The sequence below is a fragment of the Diaphorina citri genome, unplaced genomic scaffold (genome assembly GCF_000475195.1).
Source record: "Diaphorina citri unplaced genomic scaffold, Diaci psyllid genome assembly version 1.1 scaffold545, whole genome shotgun sequence".
In the NCBI taxonomy this organism is placed as follows: Eukaryota; Metazoa; Arthropoda; class Insecta; order Hemiptera; family Psyllidae; genus Diaphorina; species Diaphorina citri.
The window spans coordinates 26,375-44,859 of NW_007377979.1; the positions used below are offsets into that span (position 1 = coordinate 26,375).

Below are 18,485 nucleotides of genomic sequence, written 5' to 3' on the forward strand. Positions count from 1 at the left end.
TAGGATAAGGAAAGTAATGAAATCTGAAAAATTTTAAACATGGCGCGAAATTTGAGAACCGTGCGCGTTAAAAACTTCAGAAAACGCACTGTTGCCAATAGTATCATGAGTATACCTGTTATAAAAGGCTCTATAGAAAACAGGGAACGCCAAAAACAATTTTGCTGCAACTTAACTTTATTTTCTTGGTTGACTTGGTTCTTTGGTTACACATATACACATTATTGCTATCGTAGTTTTCGTTTGAGGATAACTAGATTCTCGTTATATCTTATATGGCTCTGTTCCAGTGTTCCTAGCTCTATTCAAGAATTGTACATTAGATATTCACAGCTCATGATATTGGTCTCTCTAGATCTAGAATCTACTGTCAGTTAGTCATCATCAACCCACCAACAAGAGCACTCGAGTCCTATAAAATTTCTCTGGCCCCTGATCAAAATGGTTAACCTACTGGAAAACACGATCTTTGTTGCAATGCTCGTGGCTTTTGGATGCAAGGAAGGTAAGTCAACTCTTATAAAACCCAAGCCCCAGGAAACTGTAGCCTTTTATAGACTGAATGGGTTTCCATATTTACCCCTGAGTTACAGTCCCATTTTAGTTCATTTTTATCTTTATTGGACCTAAAGTACCCGCACCTACATGTACACTTTTTTAGAAGTGTTTTGAGCCAAAGGGATTGTCTTGTCTTTTTTTTTTTTTCAATGAGTGTTTTTTTTTTATTTTTAGTTACCTTGAATTTCTGATACAACTGTTTCTAGCTTCATCCATAGAATGTTATCAGTGTGTCAGTACTGACTTGGACCACCCATTTCAATGTAATGAGTATTTGAGTGATGATATTGACATAGCCCCCCAGTCCTGTGACAATGTGTACGGTGCTGCATATTGTGTCAAACATACAGGCAGATTTGAAGGTCAGGTGAAATGGTTAAGGTCAAAATAACTAACCTGGGGATGTTCCTCACACACCTACTAACATTTAACCTTAATTGAAAATACATACAAACTCCCATCCATCCAAACTCGTAAGAAAATGATTTGCCCTTTAGTGAGCAATTGTAATGTTCAGTACCACCGTGATAATATTCTTATATTTATATTTTCCCAACTTTCCAGTCTGATTACACAGTTTCAACCATTCTAGCTTCCTTCAAAGTTGTTATGTAAGAAAGTTAAAAATTTTAACATTTACAATATTACAATCAACTTTTATTTATTTACCTTTTTTTTAATCCCAATTGGATGTATTGTATCAAAAAATTTAAGGTTTTTTCCAGTGCTTACTAACCAATAATACTGAGGTTGCATGCAATTTTCCTTCCTATATGTGAAATACCACTTCACTTGTGTCATGTTCACTAACACAAAACTAACCAGCGTGACTCTGTTTCCTTCCTATTGGTGCAAGTTTTCAGCATAAAATGTTTCCAGTGTGCTAGTTTCAATAACACGGACTGCTCTGACATGCTTGTGCATCAGTCTGATAGAACTGTTCATCCAAGGGAGTGTTCCCACTTGTATGGGGCACAGTATTGTATCAAAACTACTGGAAGATATGGAGGTACCTACTTAACATGATCACTTTTTTTTTTTTTTTTTTTTTTAAAAAAAAAAATTAAAATCTAAGTGAAAGGAGGCATGTTGGTAGAACATAACTCTAATTCGGTGGAACATAGATAGCCTTGTGATGCACAGAAACTATACATGTAATCACAAGTAGGGTATAACTAGTAGGTAAGTATGTAGGTACTTTACGATTTTGTAGCCATAAAAAAAAAAAGTAGGTTTGTGTTGTATAGGTATTCTGACCTTTTTTTTTCTGATGTAAAATCTCTTCTTTTCTATCTTATTTCAGATCTGTCAGAGAAAGTTATGGTGATCAATCTGTTGGCAGGGTCCAGGTGAAAATAGTCTTCCGTCTCTGTATTATTTAAGGTGAAGTTACACCTGAGCACAGAGTGCAACAAAAGCCATATGGTTGCACAGTGACAATCAATGAAACAGAAGAGAAGATTGTCTCTCTAATGCTGTAGTTATGAGAATCCTGCCATTAAAGAAGAAAAAAATCATTAGATCCATGTGTAGTATAGGTACTACCTTGTATCATTAGTGATACAAGGTAGTATCATTAGTGATACAAGGTAGTAGGAATTACTTCCATTGAAGTAATCCCTAGGGATTTCCAATGTATGTAGTTTCTCTTGAGTAACATAATAAAATTATGGTTGACCTATATTTTAAGGCACCTATATCACACCTTTCAAGTTGATTTCACTTGGAATTAGTGTTAGATGTCAGACCTGACAGGTACACCCATCAGATCTACCTTATAGTGTGTGTGCTCATCAGCTATCAGGTTTACGTGATAGTGAGTGGCTGGCCTAAAGGTAATGAATGCCCTGTGCAATGCTAGTCAGGGCTACTGAAATCTTAAACCCACCAGATGATACTGATTTTAATTTGACTTTCCAGGTGGTATTGGAACCAAGAGGTTTTGTTCTTCACTAAACCTGGGAAATTATTGCAACTATATCAGTCAACCTGGTGATACTCTTCTGTACAGATCGTGTGTTTACACCTGTGACTCAGATGGGTGTAATGGTTCTGCTACTGTCAGCTTGAGCATACTGACATTATGTATAGCCATGTTTTTTACCTTGATATGATCTCCTGTAATATTACATATATTGTGTATTCTATTGTATATGTTGATGTGAATTATTGATATTATGAGACTATTGATAGTTGACTGTGACTATATGCTGGCTAAAAAGTTGAATCTTTAAGCTGATTTTTTTTTTTTTTTTTTTTTTTTCCTGGTGAACTGGTTATCAAGATTTCCACATCCTCTACTTCTCTGACTCTAGCTTGGAGCGCAAATTTCCACGGGCACATCTCCCTCTTCTTCCAAAATCTACCAAAAGAAAATCAAGCTTGTACTAAAGACAAGACCACCATCCTTTTGAGAGAAAAAAAAATCAGAAGAAAATGAATTTGATTTTATCATTTCAAAACCCAAAGAAGAAGAAAGATTTTTTTTACCTATGACTTAAAGTATTGGGTTCACCTGTGAGCTGTGAGGTTCTGTTGAAAAAGATATGTTATTTTTCCCCACTTTAAAAAGAAACTTCGTAATATTTTATTTAATAAGGGTTTTAAAATGAACCAATCAGTAGAATAAGTACCTCTTTGCTGCATAAGATAACACCTGGACAATCACAGCGAACACATGGTAAAAGTACAAAATAAAATCACAGCTTTTATTCGTCAACTGTTTAAATGTCGACGGAAGTTCTTTATGTTTCTGCTATTTGGGTTTCACTTTTAATTTCTTCCGTCGCGCTGGATCAAGAGACTTCTTCTCGAGTCGGGACAAAGATTTCCAAGATGGCACTGAAGTCTTGCCAGCTTCGTCTGTTTTGCTTGTGGTAGGTTTACTCCACTTGGAATCTATTTCAGACGACGTTGTTGCTTTGTTCCATTTTGATTCATTTTCAGTCGACATTTTAATCCGTTTCGGTCCTTTCTTGATGGCAACATTATCACCATCTGGTAGAGGTTTAGTTGAAAATTTCTTAACGAGGTTCGTCTTGGAAGGGAGGGGAGGCTGGGATTTGGAGCAACAAGCAAGATTATTCACAGCTACACATTTAGCACGTACTTGTAATACATTGGCAGTGGCGGGCTTCTTCAATTTCTTCTTTGTTGTTCCAGTTTTTGCTGAAATCTTAGGAATACTGATCAGGTTTCCTTTTCGGTCAACTGCAGACTTGGTGGTAGTTGCAGACTCACTCGTCATGTCTGTCTTTGTCTTCCGCTTCATCTGAAAATTATATGAAGTCTAGATTACAAAGAATCTGCGAAATATGTGCCATGAGGAATTACTAGAGGGTAGGGAGATTACAATGTTAGTCAACATTTAAATTAGTACTCAGACAAGAGGAATAAAAGAAGCAATAGGGACTTCAAATTTTTACTTGATTTTTAAACTTTTAGTAGATTGCTAGCGAAAAATACCCTGAAGAGAGTTATTTGTTATATTTGACTATTTAAAATATTGAACAACTACTTTGATAGTTTGCTATCTACTAGTTCTTTGGCACAAGAACATCAAGATTGTAGATCAAATGTTTATGTATGTTTGTTTAAAGACAATACCAACAGAAAGGATACATTTTCTAGACAATTAACAATCACGAGGGACTGGGCATATTTTAACTACAATGTGAGATAAATATTAATTTCACAACTTGACAACTCAAAAGCATACGAAAATACAATAAAACACAATTGTTTAGCAGCAATTATAAATTTAGTAAGAGCTGAAATAATAAATTTTCCTAGTTGGAAATTGGACAAAATAAAGCAAACTTGATTCATTTTAATTAGCAAGAGAAGTTATAAATAAAAACACTTGAGGGTACTTACCTCAAGACTAAGCAACACACACTGACCAAAGACGTTAAAACTCAAGCTTAAAAACTATTACATAAGTCCCTTTAAAACACAGCACCTATTTATGTATGTAAGTTTGAGTAAATGTAAAGAGACAAAGAAGGGGCAGGAATTTTCCAAATAAGGAATATTCTTACTCCCTCTCCCGATCTCTGTTAGAACACATAGTTTGTGAATTCATACAAAAGACTTATATACCGCAAAAGGACCATAATACAACATCAAACATGGAATCTATCCACAAAATTAGTAAAAACAAACCATTGAAAATAGTTGTTCTCTTTTGATCATACATTTTTTAGTGCTGAGTGGAATTTTTCTGTTAATCAATTACTTATATACCTCCTAAAAATTAAACACATTAATGGAATGGGTCTAATCAGCAAGGCAGAGATTAGACCACATATAAATGGAGTTCTCGGTGTCAAGTAAAAGAAACTTCATACAACTTTATCTTTAAACTGCAACTCTTTACATAGGTAACTATGCAGATAAATAAAAAATTATCATTACTCTCCAAGTCTCCATTTACGAGAAATAAAAATGGAAAAAACACCGAGTTATTATATCAGGGAATTAAAAAATTACATGTAAAATTTATTATGAAATTAACGATAAAATGTAACAAATAATGGGCAGACTGAGTAAAAGGAATTATGGGATTTATAAAATTAACTTATAAGGCTAAGTAAAAAATGAAAGAGTTAGTTAAGTATGGGAAAATAAAGGGGTTACCTACTTAAAAATAAAAAAAAATGTCAGTCTTTCATTACTACACTAGTACTGTCGTGTTATTACACAGTAGAAAGTGCTCTCTGTAAACATTGCACCATGAACTCTTTTGTAATTAAGGGGAATATCAATAAAAAAAACCTCTCAAGTTCGTATCTTAAACTTGACATTTTAATCCTCTCTCTAGTACAACGCATATCTAATTTTCATCTAATAGACCTATTTTTTTTTTTTTTTTTTTTTTTTTTTTTTAATTCGTTTTTTTTTCACTTTTTTTCTTTTTTTTTTTTTTTTTTTTTTTTTTTTTTTAAATCGATTTTCATTCACGTTAATTTTTATTAAAATGACCAAAGTTTGAAGAAATATAATATGTATCTACCTATTTTGTCATAGTTAATTTTCAAACTACACATGTAACGAATAATTTACAGAAGTTAAAAAAAAATCCAATTCTAAAATAAGCTCTAAAATTCAAACAAATTAATATCTCGAATTCTTATAAAATATTCAGATATTAATAAAATAGTATAATAGTTAAAACAATAGAAGCTTGGAATTACAATAAATTCTGCACAACATGTAAGTTTACCATAATCCATAAGACCTACCGACTAGATGCTTTAGAGGTCCTATTTCAGAGCCACTTTAGGGTACCTATAGGTATCTAGTTTTAATTATTAATATAGACTCTTGTATCATTTGTGGTCTGCAGCATTTTTTAAATAATTTAAATATGCATTTAAAGACTTAGGGACCGAATTTATCCAGCCAAAAAATGCTCATTTTCTCCTCTTCAACTCCTATTGAGCATACCAGACTAGAATACCATTCGTTCATTGCACTTACTTTTATACTTCGAAACATTCAAAAGAAAATTGTTAGTCAAATCAAGCATTCATGGGAATATCACAAGTTTACATTTTGTTTACAATCAATGTTGCACAAGTAAAAAGACAAAAATCCGGGGGAAACACTTGTGAATTCAAATGAATAAGAAAAAAAAAATATGTGAAAAAAGTTATCAATAGTAATAATAATAGGTAGGTAGATAATACTGTAAAGTTACAATGAACATGTATCAAATTAATGAAAGGAAAGTACACATGCTTTGGAGGGCAGGTCTCTTTTGGAGTCAAATTACATGCGATATTTACAGACATTAAAATTATTTAGAATTTCATCAAAATCGGTCCCGCCGTTTTTGCGTGAAAAGAGGACAACCAAAGAGCTATTTAGCGTAACAGACAGACTTACATACAGACAGACAGAAATTTTTCTAATGTGATTCGGCGATGCATACGGAGTAAGAATAATTAAAAAAATCACGATTCTAATCAATGTACAGACAAATCTACAATTTTATTTTATTTTAATTTATTATGGTGCACACTTTTTTATTTATATAGATAGATAGATAGACACATAAGGCAATCTGCCTGGTCCCACATCTTTAAAAAGCAAAGCATTATCATTACAATATCCATTTCATTTAAAGATCTATTGTGACCTAGAGAAATAAAGAGATTTGGTAACGATAGAACTAATGAAGAGAATCTTACCTAGCTGCAAACACAGATGGATGATATACTGGTGAAGGGTTTGTATAGTATCGATTCAGATTAACTCCACGCGTATCCGTTCGGTAATGTCCTCTAGCCACTCCATCTGGATTAAGCATGGGAATTATCTTGAACAAGTACATTTTGCGTAGGAGTGATGCAATGGGGTCATCGCGAGTGAGAAGGAAATTGATCACCCCATTCATAACGAAACTGGATGGAGTTTCACCAGGATGCACGCGAGCACTGAGAAATACCACCTGGAACAAAGCATTCAAATAGGGTATTAATTGTACTTCACTGAGAAAATCACCTGATATTAAATTAACCCTGGCTGGGAAGTATAATCAAGTACAGAACAAAGAATTTTCTTGGCCAGCCGAGTTAGCTTGGTTGGCAGCGCGTCTGCCTTGTAGGGGCTAGGTCTCTGGTTCGAGAAAAGTACCTACAAAATGTCTTTTCACAGAATTAATATTGAATAAGAGACCACAGTATAACCAAGTACGTAACTGTAACACGAATAGGTATGTATTTCAGACTCAGAGTTGAAGTTTTACCTTCTTGTCAGTGAATTTCTTCGGCCGGCAAGTGGCGACAGAATTAATATTGAATAAGAGACCACAGTATAACCAAGTATGTAACTGTAACACGAATAGGTATGTATTTCAGACTCAGAGTTGAAGTTTTACCTTCTTGTCAGTGAATTTCTTCGGCCGGCAAGTGGCATCTTCTGGAAAGAGATGGGGCAGGCGAGGTTCAGACACATTGGTGATACCATGGTGTGAACTAATGGTGAGGAGGTCCACACGTCTTCCTTCCAGAGTGTAGCAGACACACTCCCGTACATAATAAATGTCATCAGGATTTGGCTGCTCATCTGCAGATAATAAAAATATAATATATTATATTATCTACATAATCTACAAGAAAATATCAAGTGTGAACATCACACAACTTTCTATCACTACAAGAGAGAAAGAAATTGTTGATAAAATTCCATACTTAGGTACCTCAGCTGGAGTTGAACCCATGCGCTGTTTACAAGATGACTGTATTTATTTACAATATAATTTAGAATTATATTATTTATTTTAGATTTAATTATACGTTCTAGGATCAGCAGGAAAAGGATCTCTCTGTGTGATGATTTTCAATGTTTAGGTCCCAAATATTGGAAGTACTAAGAGTGAACTTATTTTCTTGTTAGACCTATGTGTAGATGTGTACATTGTCTATGTTCTAGGATCAGCAGGAAAAGGATCTCTCTGTGTGATGGTTTTCAATGTTTAGGTCCCAAATATTGGAAGTACTAAGAGTGAACTTATTTTCTTGTTAGACCTATGTGTAGATGTGTACATTGTCTAATACAGGGAAGATTAAATGAAAGAGCTTACATTACCTAAAAATAATTACATTGCCACAAAAAAACAATTTACAAACACACAAACAACAAAAAGAATGACATATTGATGATGCAAAAATTCTCTGATTTCTATTATATGACTTCTATTTATGGCTATCTTTAGAAGTAATATTATGTTCAAGGACAAATGACCTTTAGTTTCTAAAACCTGATCTATTTAACTAAAAATAAATAATTAGTTACCTCAGAAAAAAATAAAAAAACAAAGGCGGAAATCAATCATGAATCGCGATTCAAAACGATAAAAAGTACTTCACAGGGGTTTACAGGTAAAACCAGGTAGGTAACCGGGTACCTCTTTCCGTAAGATTAGGAATACGGGATCTTCAGTATAATGACGGTTAATAGAACTTACTTGGAGGAAACTTTGCATCCAGATTGAACAGATGAGTTTGTAATTCACTGTAGGAGTAGGGATACGTGAAAGCAAAGTATGTGAAAGACTTGGTATCTGTGATCCTGTGTTTGAAGCTCAGGGTGAAAACTGACCCATCATACTGAAAATACAAATATAATTATTGTTATTATTTAGACAATGGAAATTGAGAAATTCCATATTAATTTTGAATTATTTTGGGCCTACTAACTGATCATTATTTGAAACATTAAACTATGAGTATGATAGATACCTAGATTACTTAGATCATTTTGGAAAGTTAATTAATTAGTTCTACCCTTTTACCTATAGAGTTCTTGATATCTCTCAAGAGTGTTTATTTTTTTTGTCCTCAAAAAATTATTTGTATGCATCTAGGGAAAAATATTTCGTTCTCACTTGGGATAAAAAAAAGTTCATCTTACACTGTATGTAGGTTTCTCTCGTATTCGTTCCCACTGGTTACGTGTAGAATGAGATCGGTACACTGGAGCCATTCCTTGACTGAACATTTTCACCTGACGATTCAGATTGACAATGTTCAGCTTGACCACTTTCAGTGCACTACCACCTATCAAACAAATAAACAAGAGGTTAGTTTGGCAAAGTTAATAAAAATTATTCGAGAGGTTTTCACCTTGTCAATCAATGATTGATTGATTGATTGATTGATGGCGTCAACTATGTGTGGATACAGCTTCACTGTTTACAAGATAATGGTAAAGCAAACTTTGTCTGTGGTTACGGCGTCAACTATGTGTGGATACAGCTTCACTGTTTACAAGATAATGGTAAAGCAAACTTTGTCTGTGGTTACCTTTCATTCCAAAATGGAACCAGGTACGATTCCCATTCTCAAACTCTGTTCCTGCACAATCTGCTTTGGGCCATACATTGAACTCATAGTCAATGCCTTCACCTCCTCCACTTGATTCAGATCCTGTAATGAAATCAAGTATTGAAGACAATTGTTTAATTGAGATGAGAGTAGAGAGCTCCATACTATAAGACAGTTCTTGCCACAAATGTTGTTCCCCAGTTAATACACCTAGATAAATCTTATGACTTGACTTGGACTCGAATCACCAACCTCCAAATCCGGAGTCCAACATAAAGTAACTTTATGAAAGCATTGTATAAAAATCTGGTGTGAACATCACACGACTTTCTATTACATTAAACTTCTCAACTGTAAGTCGGACAGTTCTAAAAGTTTCACCAATATATGATGGCAAATTTGAAACAAAGACAACCCAAAGGGCAAGAGTAATATCTTGGGCATTTTCACCCATCTAATGTAAAAAGCTGATTTTTTTTTATTTTAATTTATTATGGTGCGTAAAATATATGATGGCAAATTTGAAACAAAGACAACCCAAAGGGCAAGAGTAATATCTTGGGCATTTTCACCCATCTAATGTAAAAAGCCCTTATCCTTACCTCTTCAAACAGGGCCGGAGTATACTTGGGAGGCACCAAGGTTAAGTTGCTCCTCTTGCCAGGGTCTCGACTCGAGGGGGGCACCACATTCACAATACGGCCAGTGTTATAGTTGCACTCTAGAGTGTAGCTACGTATTAAGCCTGTGATTTTTCCCACCGCTACCCTTCCTGCCCCCTCTCGACTGAGTCCATCCCTGCGATCCCTGCAACACATAGGAAATTATTTTAAAGGTACTTACTTACTTTCCGTGTACGAAACAGTGTCACCATAATCAAATCTTATTCTCCCAGAACCGTACTAACCGGACTGCTCTCGTTAGCTTGGGCCAAATCATCTAGGGTGCATCCATGTTCGATATTAAAGGTAATGAAAACAGAGTACTATCTCAATCCAGTCCACGAATTCACCTACGCTTTCAGTACTGAATCTAGTCCTCAAGTAGAATAAAATTAACGAGGACATCTACTAGACTTACCTCAAATACATAATACGTTCCGTAAAGTTACAAGCGTGAAAATGGAAGTGAGGAGAATTAATGGACATAATCTTGGCAAGCAACATGCATTCAACCTTGTCCACGGTATTCTGGAAGTGGTTTCCGTACATGAAGATACCTGAAAACGTGGGGAAAAAGTAAGGTAAATTGACACGAAATAAATGTGTCTTTAAGTAGGAAAATGCAGCACTTGAATTTTCAAGAGAAAACAGTACACTTTGCTTGTTCAAGCCACAAATTGAATCCCAAAAAAAATAATGTATTTCTTATTATTAAAGCGCTTTCACTACCTACAACATCATTCGTTCAAATCAGATGGTATACATTTATGTATCGTTCTACCCTTTTACCTATAGAGTTCTTGATATCTCTCAAGAGTGTTTATTTTTTTTTGTCCTCAAAAAATTATTTGTATGCATCTAGGGAAAAATATTTCGTTCTCACTTGGGATAGAAAAAAGTTCATCTTACACTGTATGTAGGTTTCTCTCGTATTCGTTCCCACTGGTTACGTGTAGAATGAGATCGGTACACTGGAGCCAGTCTGGTAAAAATGGAAGAAGAAGAAGAGCAACTAGTACAAAATTGAATGCACCACTGGATAGGCCATTCTTTTTCAGGCATCTAGACGAAAATTCAAGTTGATGTTGACATGTTCATCTTACACTATATGTAGGTTTTTCTCGTATTCGTTCCCACTGGTTACGTGTAGAATGAGATCGGTACACTGGAGCCATTCCTTGACTGAACATTTTCACCTGACGATTCAGATTGACAATGTTCAGCTTGACCACTTTCAGTGCACTACCACCTATCAAACAAATAAACAAGAGGTTAGTTTGGCAAAGTTAATAAAAATTATTCGAGAGGTTTTCACCTTGTCAATCAATGATTGATTGATTGATGGCGTCAACTATGTGTGGATACAGCTTCACTGTTTACAAGATAATGGTAAAGCAAACTTTGTCTGTGGTTACCTTTCATTCCAAAATGGAACCAGGTACGATTCCCATTCTCAAACTCTGTTCCTGCACAATCTGCTTTGGGCCATACATTGAACTCATAGTCAATGCCTTCACCTCCTCCACTTGATTCAGATCCTGTAATGAAATCAAGTATTGAAGACAATTGTTTAATTGAGATGAGAGTAGAGAGCTCCATACTATAAGACAGTTGATAGCAATGCTACTTGTAGTGTCCTCATCTGGTATCTTCAAATGGACTTTATAAACTTTACTTCCAAAGATGATGGAGATTTTGAGGATAGGAAATCATTTGTACCGACACCATGATCAGCTGATAACAATATGGCACCATTGAGGTTGTTCAGGCTCCACCACTACAAGATAAAAAAATACACAGCCCATTTTACCCCTACAGACCCTGGCCATAAATTTCATGAATTTTTATTGTGAAAACTTACCACTATCATCTTGTTTTGGCACTAGTTCAACCTTTGCTAAATTTCCAGAATCAAAATCTCCCGTGAAAATCAAACCCCCACATTGTGTAGCCATCAAATAAAGATTTGGAAACCAAGTGAAATACTAATACTTGATGTGTGTCCCGTTCATATTTGCATCTGAAAAAAAAAAAAAAAAAAAAAAAGGAGGGAAAAGGAGGGAAAAACCCCCATGTGATTCTTAACCTTTGGTCCACTGATCACAAGTGGTCCATTTACACTTAAAAGTTGTCCACAGATTATAAAACATAAAAAAATGAACATTGCCCCATCAGGTAATATGTAGTAGGTAATTCAAGCTGAGGTAAAATTGCAATTGTAGTGTAGTAGTCCACTGCAGTTACTTATACAGAGGGTTCAAGAAGTCTTGGAACCCCTGAATATTTTTTGAATGGCTAAAGATGAAAAACTGAAATTTGGGTTAGTGTTATATCTTTTAAAATTCAACTTTTTGAAGTAGTTGCCAAATTTTGGCTGTTGTCACGGTCAGCCCCAGGGGGGTCAACTTCAAAATCTTAAATAGGAACCTCCTGATTGTAATACATCACATTAAAGGCCTTAAAAAATGTAGTAGTTTGAGCTTGATCCAACAACCAGGGCCAGAGTTATGGCCTATTCAATTTTTAATTTTGCCATGTTCTTCCGTCAATACGGGAAGCACCCAAAATGGGAAATTCATTTTCATAAGTGGTTTGTGCTTCAAATAGGTCCCACTAATGATTCACATAGAAATTCAGACCCAAAAATACATATTTGAAACATCAATTTTAACCCCCCGGAGGCCATCAGGGCCAAAAGTTTAAATTTAATTTTTGGGTCTGAATTTCAAGATGAATCATTAGCGGGACATATTTGAAGCATAAATCACTTATCAAAATGAATTTCCCATTTTGGATGCTTCCCCTATTGACGGAAGAACATGGCAAAATTAAAAATTGAATAGGCCATAACTCCGGCCCTGGTTGTTGGATCAAGCTCAAACTACTACATTTTTTAAGGCCTTTAATGTGATGTATTACAATCAGGAGGTTCCTATTTAAGATTTTGAAGTTGACCCCCCTGGGTCTATCAAACTACTACATTTTTTAAGGCCTTTAATGTGATGTATTACAATCAGGAGGTTCCTATTTAAGATTTTGAAGTTGACCCCCCTGGGGCTGACCGTGACAACAGCCAAAATTTGGCAACTACTTCAAAAAGTTGAATTTTAAAAGATATAACACTAACCCAAATTTCAGTTTTTCATCTTTAGCCATTCAAAAAATATTCAGGGGTTCCAAGACTTCTTGAACGCTCTGTATAAGTAACTGCAGTGGACTACTACACTACAATTGCAATTTTACCTCAGCTTGAATTACCTACTACATATTACCTGATGGGGCAATGTTCATTTTTTTATGTTTTATAATCTGTGGACAACTTTTAAGTGTAAATGGACCACTTGTGATCAGTGGACCAAAGGTTAAGAATCACAGCTCTAGAACATTACCTTTAGCTGTGAAAGAAAAAATAACACTCAATTTTTTTTAAGAGGTTTGACAGAGTAAACTGTAACTGCTAAGGTTTTTATCATCCCAAAATCGAAGAGAGAAGGAACACAGGATTGGCGAAAGCCAGCCATTCCAAGAACTAACATTATCCCATCAGGATAAAATCCTCCCCGGGTGGGAGTCAAACCCATGGTCTAGTGCTTACAAGGCAGATGTACTACCAACCAAGCTAACTAGGCTGACTAAAACACTCGAGAATCAAAGGTGAGGAACAAAATTAAGAAACCTATGTAATTAGGTAGTTAACCAGTTACCTTACAGCACTTTGTCCAATCCAATGTCAAATATTGTGTTGAAAGGAACCAAAAGATGTCAATCAATATGTAGGTAGCTGTCCAAATACAAGGCAGTTTCAATATTCCTACAAAAACAGAATGGTCAACTTGATTTTGTTTCTGCTTATGATCTGAATCTGAAAGGCTTCTTACTTCTTATTTTAATTATTATTTCTTTATTTTTACTTTTCTATTAGGTATTTATCAGTTCATAAAACTAGAAAAAAGCAAAAAAGTGAGCGTGAAGAGAGAAGAGAAGTGACAGCACAGCTGTGATTTTTTTTCTTTTTTTATAGGGCTCTAAATTCTAAATGTGAATGTGCTCTCGCGGGTATGGTCCTTAGGCTCGTTGCCAAGTTTATTCATGCGCGTTAAAAATTATGCTCATGCGCGTTAAAATTAAAGAAATTTCATGTTTGAATTTTTGAAAATCTTTTCAACTTTCAACAGAAAGATTTCACATTTTAGATTTTAGTATTTTCTTTTCAGTCAGGAAACAGGAATGTCAGGATTGTCAGCAAGTGATGTCGGAATTGTCAGATAGTTTTTCAGAATTTTCCGTTTTCTAAATTTCTTCGTAGTACCGTACGACGGAATACGGAATTTAAACCAACCAGTTTTTCGCTCAAAATTTTTGTATATAATTTTCTGATAATGTGGTATTTTGCCTAATAAATTCTATTTAGGTAGTATCATGAATGAGTCTTAGCTTTTATAACAGATCTTGTGTTATTCATCGCAATGACTTCTCTTGCTACTCAAAATAAAAGGCTTCCAGTTAGACCAGATAGGAGGACTCTATTTTCAGTAAATCCTCCCACCAAACAGCCTGTGACACCAAGATATTTGCAGCCCAAAAAGGTCCTACCCAACAAACCACCCAGAGCAATTCCAAATCAACCACAACCTCTTGGGAAGAGAAAGCCACTTAAAACAGATCAAGAAGTATTGAAGAATGAAATCAAAAAGACAAATGATATTAAAAGTCCCAAAGAACAAGAAAAGGTTTCTACTGAAAGTAAGTGCTGCTCCTCATTTCAGGAAAAAAAAAAAAACTTCACATTGAAATGAATCAAAGCAGGGTTGTATTTACCCCCCCCCCTCCCCCCTCCATTTTGATCACCAATAACCTCATTATCCTACCTTTAAAATTCTGTCAATAGGTATATTGAGTTATTAATAATAGATTATTTGTAAATGCAATTTCTTTGTGTTATTATGTCACAACTTTGGTGCTCACTGCAGCATTGTAGGATTTTTCCCAATAAGTATCTCAATAATCCTAACAACCAATGTTTACCTACCATGCTGGCACCGGTCGCTATGCGCATTTACATGTCATAGCTACTCATTTTCCTCACTAGGCTGAGTGGGCCCCGCAACAGCCAGTCACAGGATCAATCGTTTGCATGATACAAATTTCTTGACCCCGCCGGGAATCGAACCCGGGTCTCCCGCGTGCAAGGCGAGTGCAGTGACCACCTAACCAGGGAGCTGACCCATCGTCATAATCTGCAGAAGACTACTTAAGCTGGCATTGCTGCAAATGCCTTGATATCCTCTATTGTCTAATAGATTATTTTAGGTCAGAGTCATCAGAGCTGCAGCTCGACCCACTTTGGAGAAGCACTCACTCCTCCCCTACCGTTTCAGACCTAATATTCCTCCTACATATGTCATCATTTTAGTTCCATTTTCCTTATTCCAAACTGTCCCATGGGAATTATTTTTGGTTTAGGTTTCAGGTAGTCCTAGGTAGCCAAACCCTGGCTCAATCTGGCCTCTGGCCGTTCTTGCTTCAGTGCATTCATAAATCTTGTATCGTTCAGACCTTGATACCAGGGTTCGGCTCGAGCCAGGGTTTGGCTACCCAGGACTACCTGAAACCTAAACCGAAAATTATTCCCGTGGGAAAGTTCGGAATAAGGAAAATACACGGGGAAAATGGAACTAAAATGATGATGTAGGAGGAAAATTAGGTCTGAAACGTTTTTTTTCTAATGTGATTCGGCGATGCATACGGAGTAAGAATAATTAAAAAAATCACTATTCTAATCAATGTACAGACAAATCTACAATTTTATTTTATTTTAATTTATTATGGTGCACACTTTTTTATTTATATAGATAGATAGAGAACATGTTCTTTAAAATGTTTTCAGGTCCACAGAATATTGAATCAAAGAATGAAAAGCCTGTCGCAAAATATTCCAATCAGTCTGGACCTTGATACCAGGGTTCGGCTCGAGCAAGGGTTTGGCTACCCAGGACTACCTGAAACCTAAACCGAAAATAATTCCCGTGGGAAAGTTCGGAATAAGGAAAATACACGGGGAAAATGGAACTAAAATGATGATGTAGGAGGAAAATTAGGTCTGAAACGGTAGGGGAGGAGTGAGTGCTTCTCCAAAGTGGGTCAAGCTTTGCTTTGGGGGTCCCTCCGGGGAGAAAACTGTTTTATTTTAATTAATACCATGTCCTACCTATAAAGTGTTTAATTAAGAACATGTTCTTTAAAATGTTTTCAGGTCCACAGAATATTGAATCAAAGAATGAAAAGCCTGTCGCAAAATATTCCAATCAGTCTGAGAAGTCTTCTCCTCAAAGCAACAGAAAACCTTATAATCCAAATCAGTTTTCATGCAAAACTCAGAATTTAAAACAAAAAACTACAGAAAACAAAAAGTTAGTTGTTGAAGAGATACAAAAAAATCTGAAGAAGTGGAGAATTCAAAGGGAAAACAAAGTAAAAGAGAATGTTCTCAAAGCTAAATGTTCTGACAGTATCAATGACAACCCTGCAAACTCAATATGTACAGAAGTGAGTAAATTCATTCCTGAAGATAATATTCCAGTTGATGTCAGCTCAATCACAGAAGAGAATATACAAATAAAAAAATATGTTGATGTTAGCACAAATATAAATGTGCATAATATTTCTATCCAAGTGAATTTAAGTGAAGAAGACATTAACTTGTCCAAGCTCAGTGACCATTATATTAATAAAACAAAAGAAAATATTATAGAGCCTGAAGTTTGTGAGATAATTACCAAGAATACTAAAAGCTCATTAGCTGATATACAGAACAGTGCCACAGAAAAAGAGTCAAATCCTAAACAAGTGGTGGAAACAAGTATAGAACTAGGTGAAAGAAATGAGCCTCATGTGATCAACTTAGAAAATGAAGTCCATTGTAATACAAAGCAAAATTCTATAATTGACATTCCTACCAATCTTCCTGACAAAAAAACAAAGAAGAAAAATGATGTCTATAATATAAAACATGGCAGTGGGGAATCAGAAAGAGTCATGGTCCATTCAATGCAGTATGGAGATTTATCAGGAGACGGTATTGCAGATCATCACGACAGGTCTATCTATGCTCTAGTTGGCAGTTATCTCAATAAGACAAGAAGCAACCCAAATCAAAGCATGGATAATTTCAGGAAATACATGTTGCTGAATATTGAATCAGGAAATACTGAAGAACCAAGATGTGTCAGTAATAATAAGGAACAGTTGAACACCAGTCAAACTTATAAGCATGTTCATCATGACCAACAACTCCAACAAGAGTCTACCAACACAGGTAAACAATAATCAAGCTCTAGACTACTCTAGAGTCGACTCTAGACCTAGTTGTAAGTCTTAAGGTCATACAATAATTTTGCTTTGTTTTGTTTTTTTCTATTACCTACCTACTCTTGGAGGAAAAAGTTGGAAGTATGTTAACACAGTTCTCATTGAGTAGATCTACTTAAATAATTTATTTTATTACCTATTGATATTTTATCTTTGCAGCACTAAACCAGGATAGCAGCAATGTAACTAAACCAGAAGGTGCTCAAGATGAAAGTAAAAAGCAAAAACCCCCCTGCTCAAAACCAAAAACCAAAGAAAAATATTCAAAAAAACTTAATACTCACAAGTTTAAAAGCAAATATTTAAATAACTCTCATAGTGAAGAACCTAGCAATACTTTGACAATCACTCCAGAAGTTGTCAATGAAAAATCATCACTTACTAAGAAAGATAAATTGAAAAAGTTGACACTCATAAGCTCAAAACAAAATGAGAACATGTGCATACATATTAACTATCACCCTCACAGTGGTTCTCTTGTAAAGAGCAAACTTACTATACACAAAGAGTCACATATTAACATCCGACCACGACTAACGAAGCATACTTTTACCACTGCCACATGTATGCCGCAAGTATATTCTAGCAGACCTAACATCTCCACACAGTATCTGGTGCATCTGAATGAGGGTGGTTGCAAAGAAATTGATCCTAATTCTGAAGAAATACAAGAAGAAAAAAATCCTCAAAGTAAGTGTATATCCGATGCTTGCCATTTTGATAAATAAACCCCTTCAATAATCTTTACACAAGGAATATATGTATTCTTTCTTGAAACCAAAGAAAAATGTCAATGACTGGTGTTCCAAATTTACGAATTAAGCGTATCGTGTTTGATTTTATTTACCTCTTTTTCAGACTCTACAATTTTGCCTTACAAGAAAAATCGACTGGATCATATCATTAGAGCCTTGATCCGATACGCCAAAAACAACATGCAACTAAACAACAAAATGACCTCAGCAATAGCTGAAAAACTACTTGCACTCCAAGAATTCCTTTGTAAATATTTCAGGTAAGCATGTGTATATTTTCCGTCTAATTCTTTTTATTTAGTCTTGATTAT

General features: G+C 35.2%; 3 protein-coding genes and 1 long non-coding RNA gene across 5 annotated transcripts in view; 3 read left to right on the forward strand and 1 right to left on the reverse strand.

Annotated features, from left to right (window-relative positions):
* Positions 1–168: 168 nt before the first annotated feature.
* On the forward strand, positions 169–2,762 carry LOC103509939. 2 transcript variants are annotated; one of them, XM_008474569.3, is made up of 3 exons: positions 169–505; positions 1,415–1,567; positions 2,479–2,762. In XM_008474569.3, exons 1-3 carry the CDS (start codon positions 442–444, stop codon positions 2,670–2,672), a joined length of 411 nt encoding a protein of 136 aa, XP_008472791.1. In that variant the 5' UTR covers positions 169–441; the 3' UTR covers positions 2,673–2,762. The 2 variants fall into 2 exon arrangements, with proteins under 2 accessions (XP_008472791.1, XP_008472790.1); XM_008474568.3 differs by lacking the exon at positions 1,415–1,567 and adding an exon at positions 765–920 and having other exon boundaries at positions 171–505.
* On the forward strand, positions 1,646–2,086 carry LOC113467757. Its single transcript, XR_003391716.1, has 2 exons — positions 1,646–1,740; positions 1,862–2,086. It is a non-coding gene; the product is annotated as an uncharacterized LOC113467757 (long non-coding RNA).
* A 304-nt stretch (positions 2,763–3,066) lies between the features above and the next one.
* Positions 3,067–14,029, reverse strand: LOC103509944 (cytosolic carboxypeptidase-like protein 5). Its single transcript, XM_026824128.1, has 9 exons — positions 13,756–14,029; positions 11,913–12,071; positions 11,467–11,589; positions 11,155–11,300; positions 8,531–8,672; positions 7,442–7,629; positions 6,753–7,012; positions 6,040–6,046; positions 3,067–3,847 (listed from the first exon to the last, which is right to left on the reverse strand). The coding sequence occupies exons 2-9, from the start codon at positions 12,004–12,006 to the stop codon at positions 3,314–3,316; spliced, it is 1,494 nt and encodes a 497-aa protein (XP_026679929.1). The 5' UTR covers positions 12,007–12,071; positions 13,756–14,029; the 3' UTR covers positions 3,067–3,313.
* Positions 14,030–14,228: 199 nt separating this feature from the next.
* LOC113467758 overlaps positions 14,229–18,485 on the forward strand; it is a 7,781-nt gene continuing 3,524 nt past the window's right edge. The window contains exons 1-4 of the mRNA XM_026824122.1: positions 14,229–14,794; positions 16,305–17,366; positions 17,579–18,109; positions 18,278–18,434. Coding sequence (XP_026679923.1) covers positions 14,518–14,794; positions 16,305–17,366; positions 17,579–18,109; positions 18,278–18,434 — 2,027 coding nt within the window. The 5' untranslated portion in view covers positions 14,229–14,517. The remainder of the gene's footprint in view (positions 14,795–16,304; positions 17,367–17,578; positions 18,110–18,277; positions 18,435–18,485) is intronic.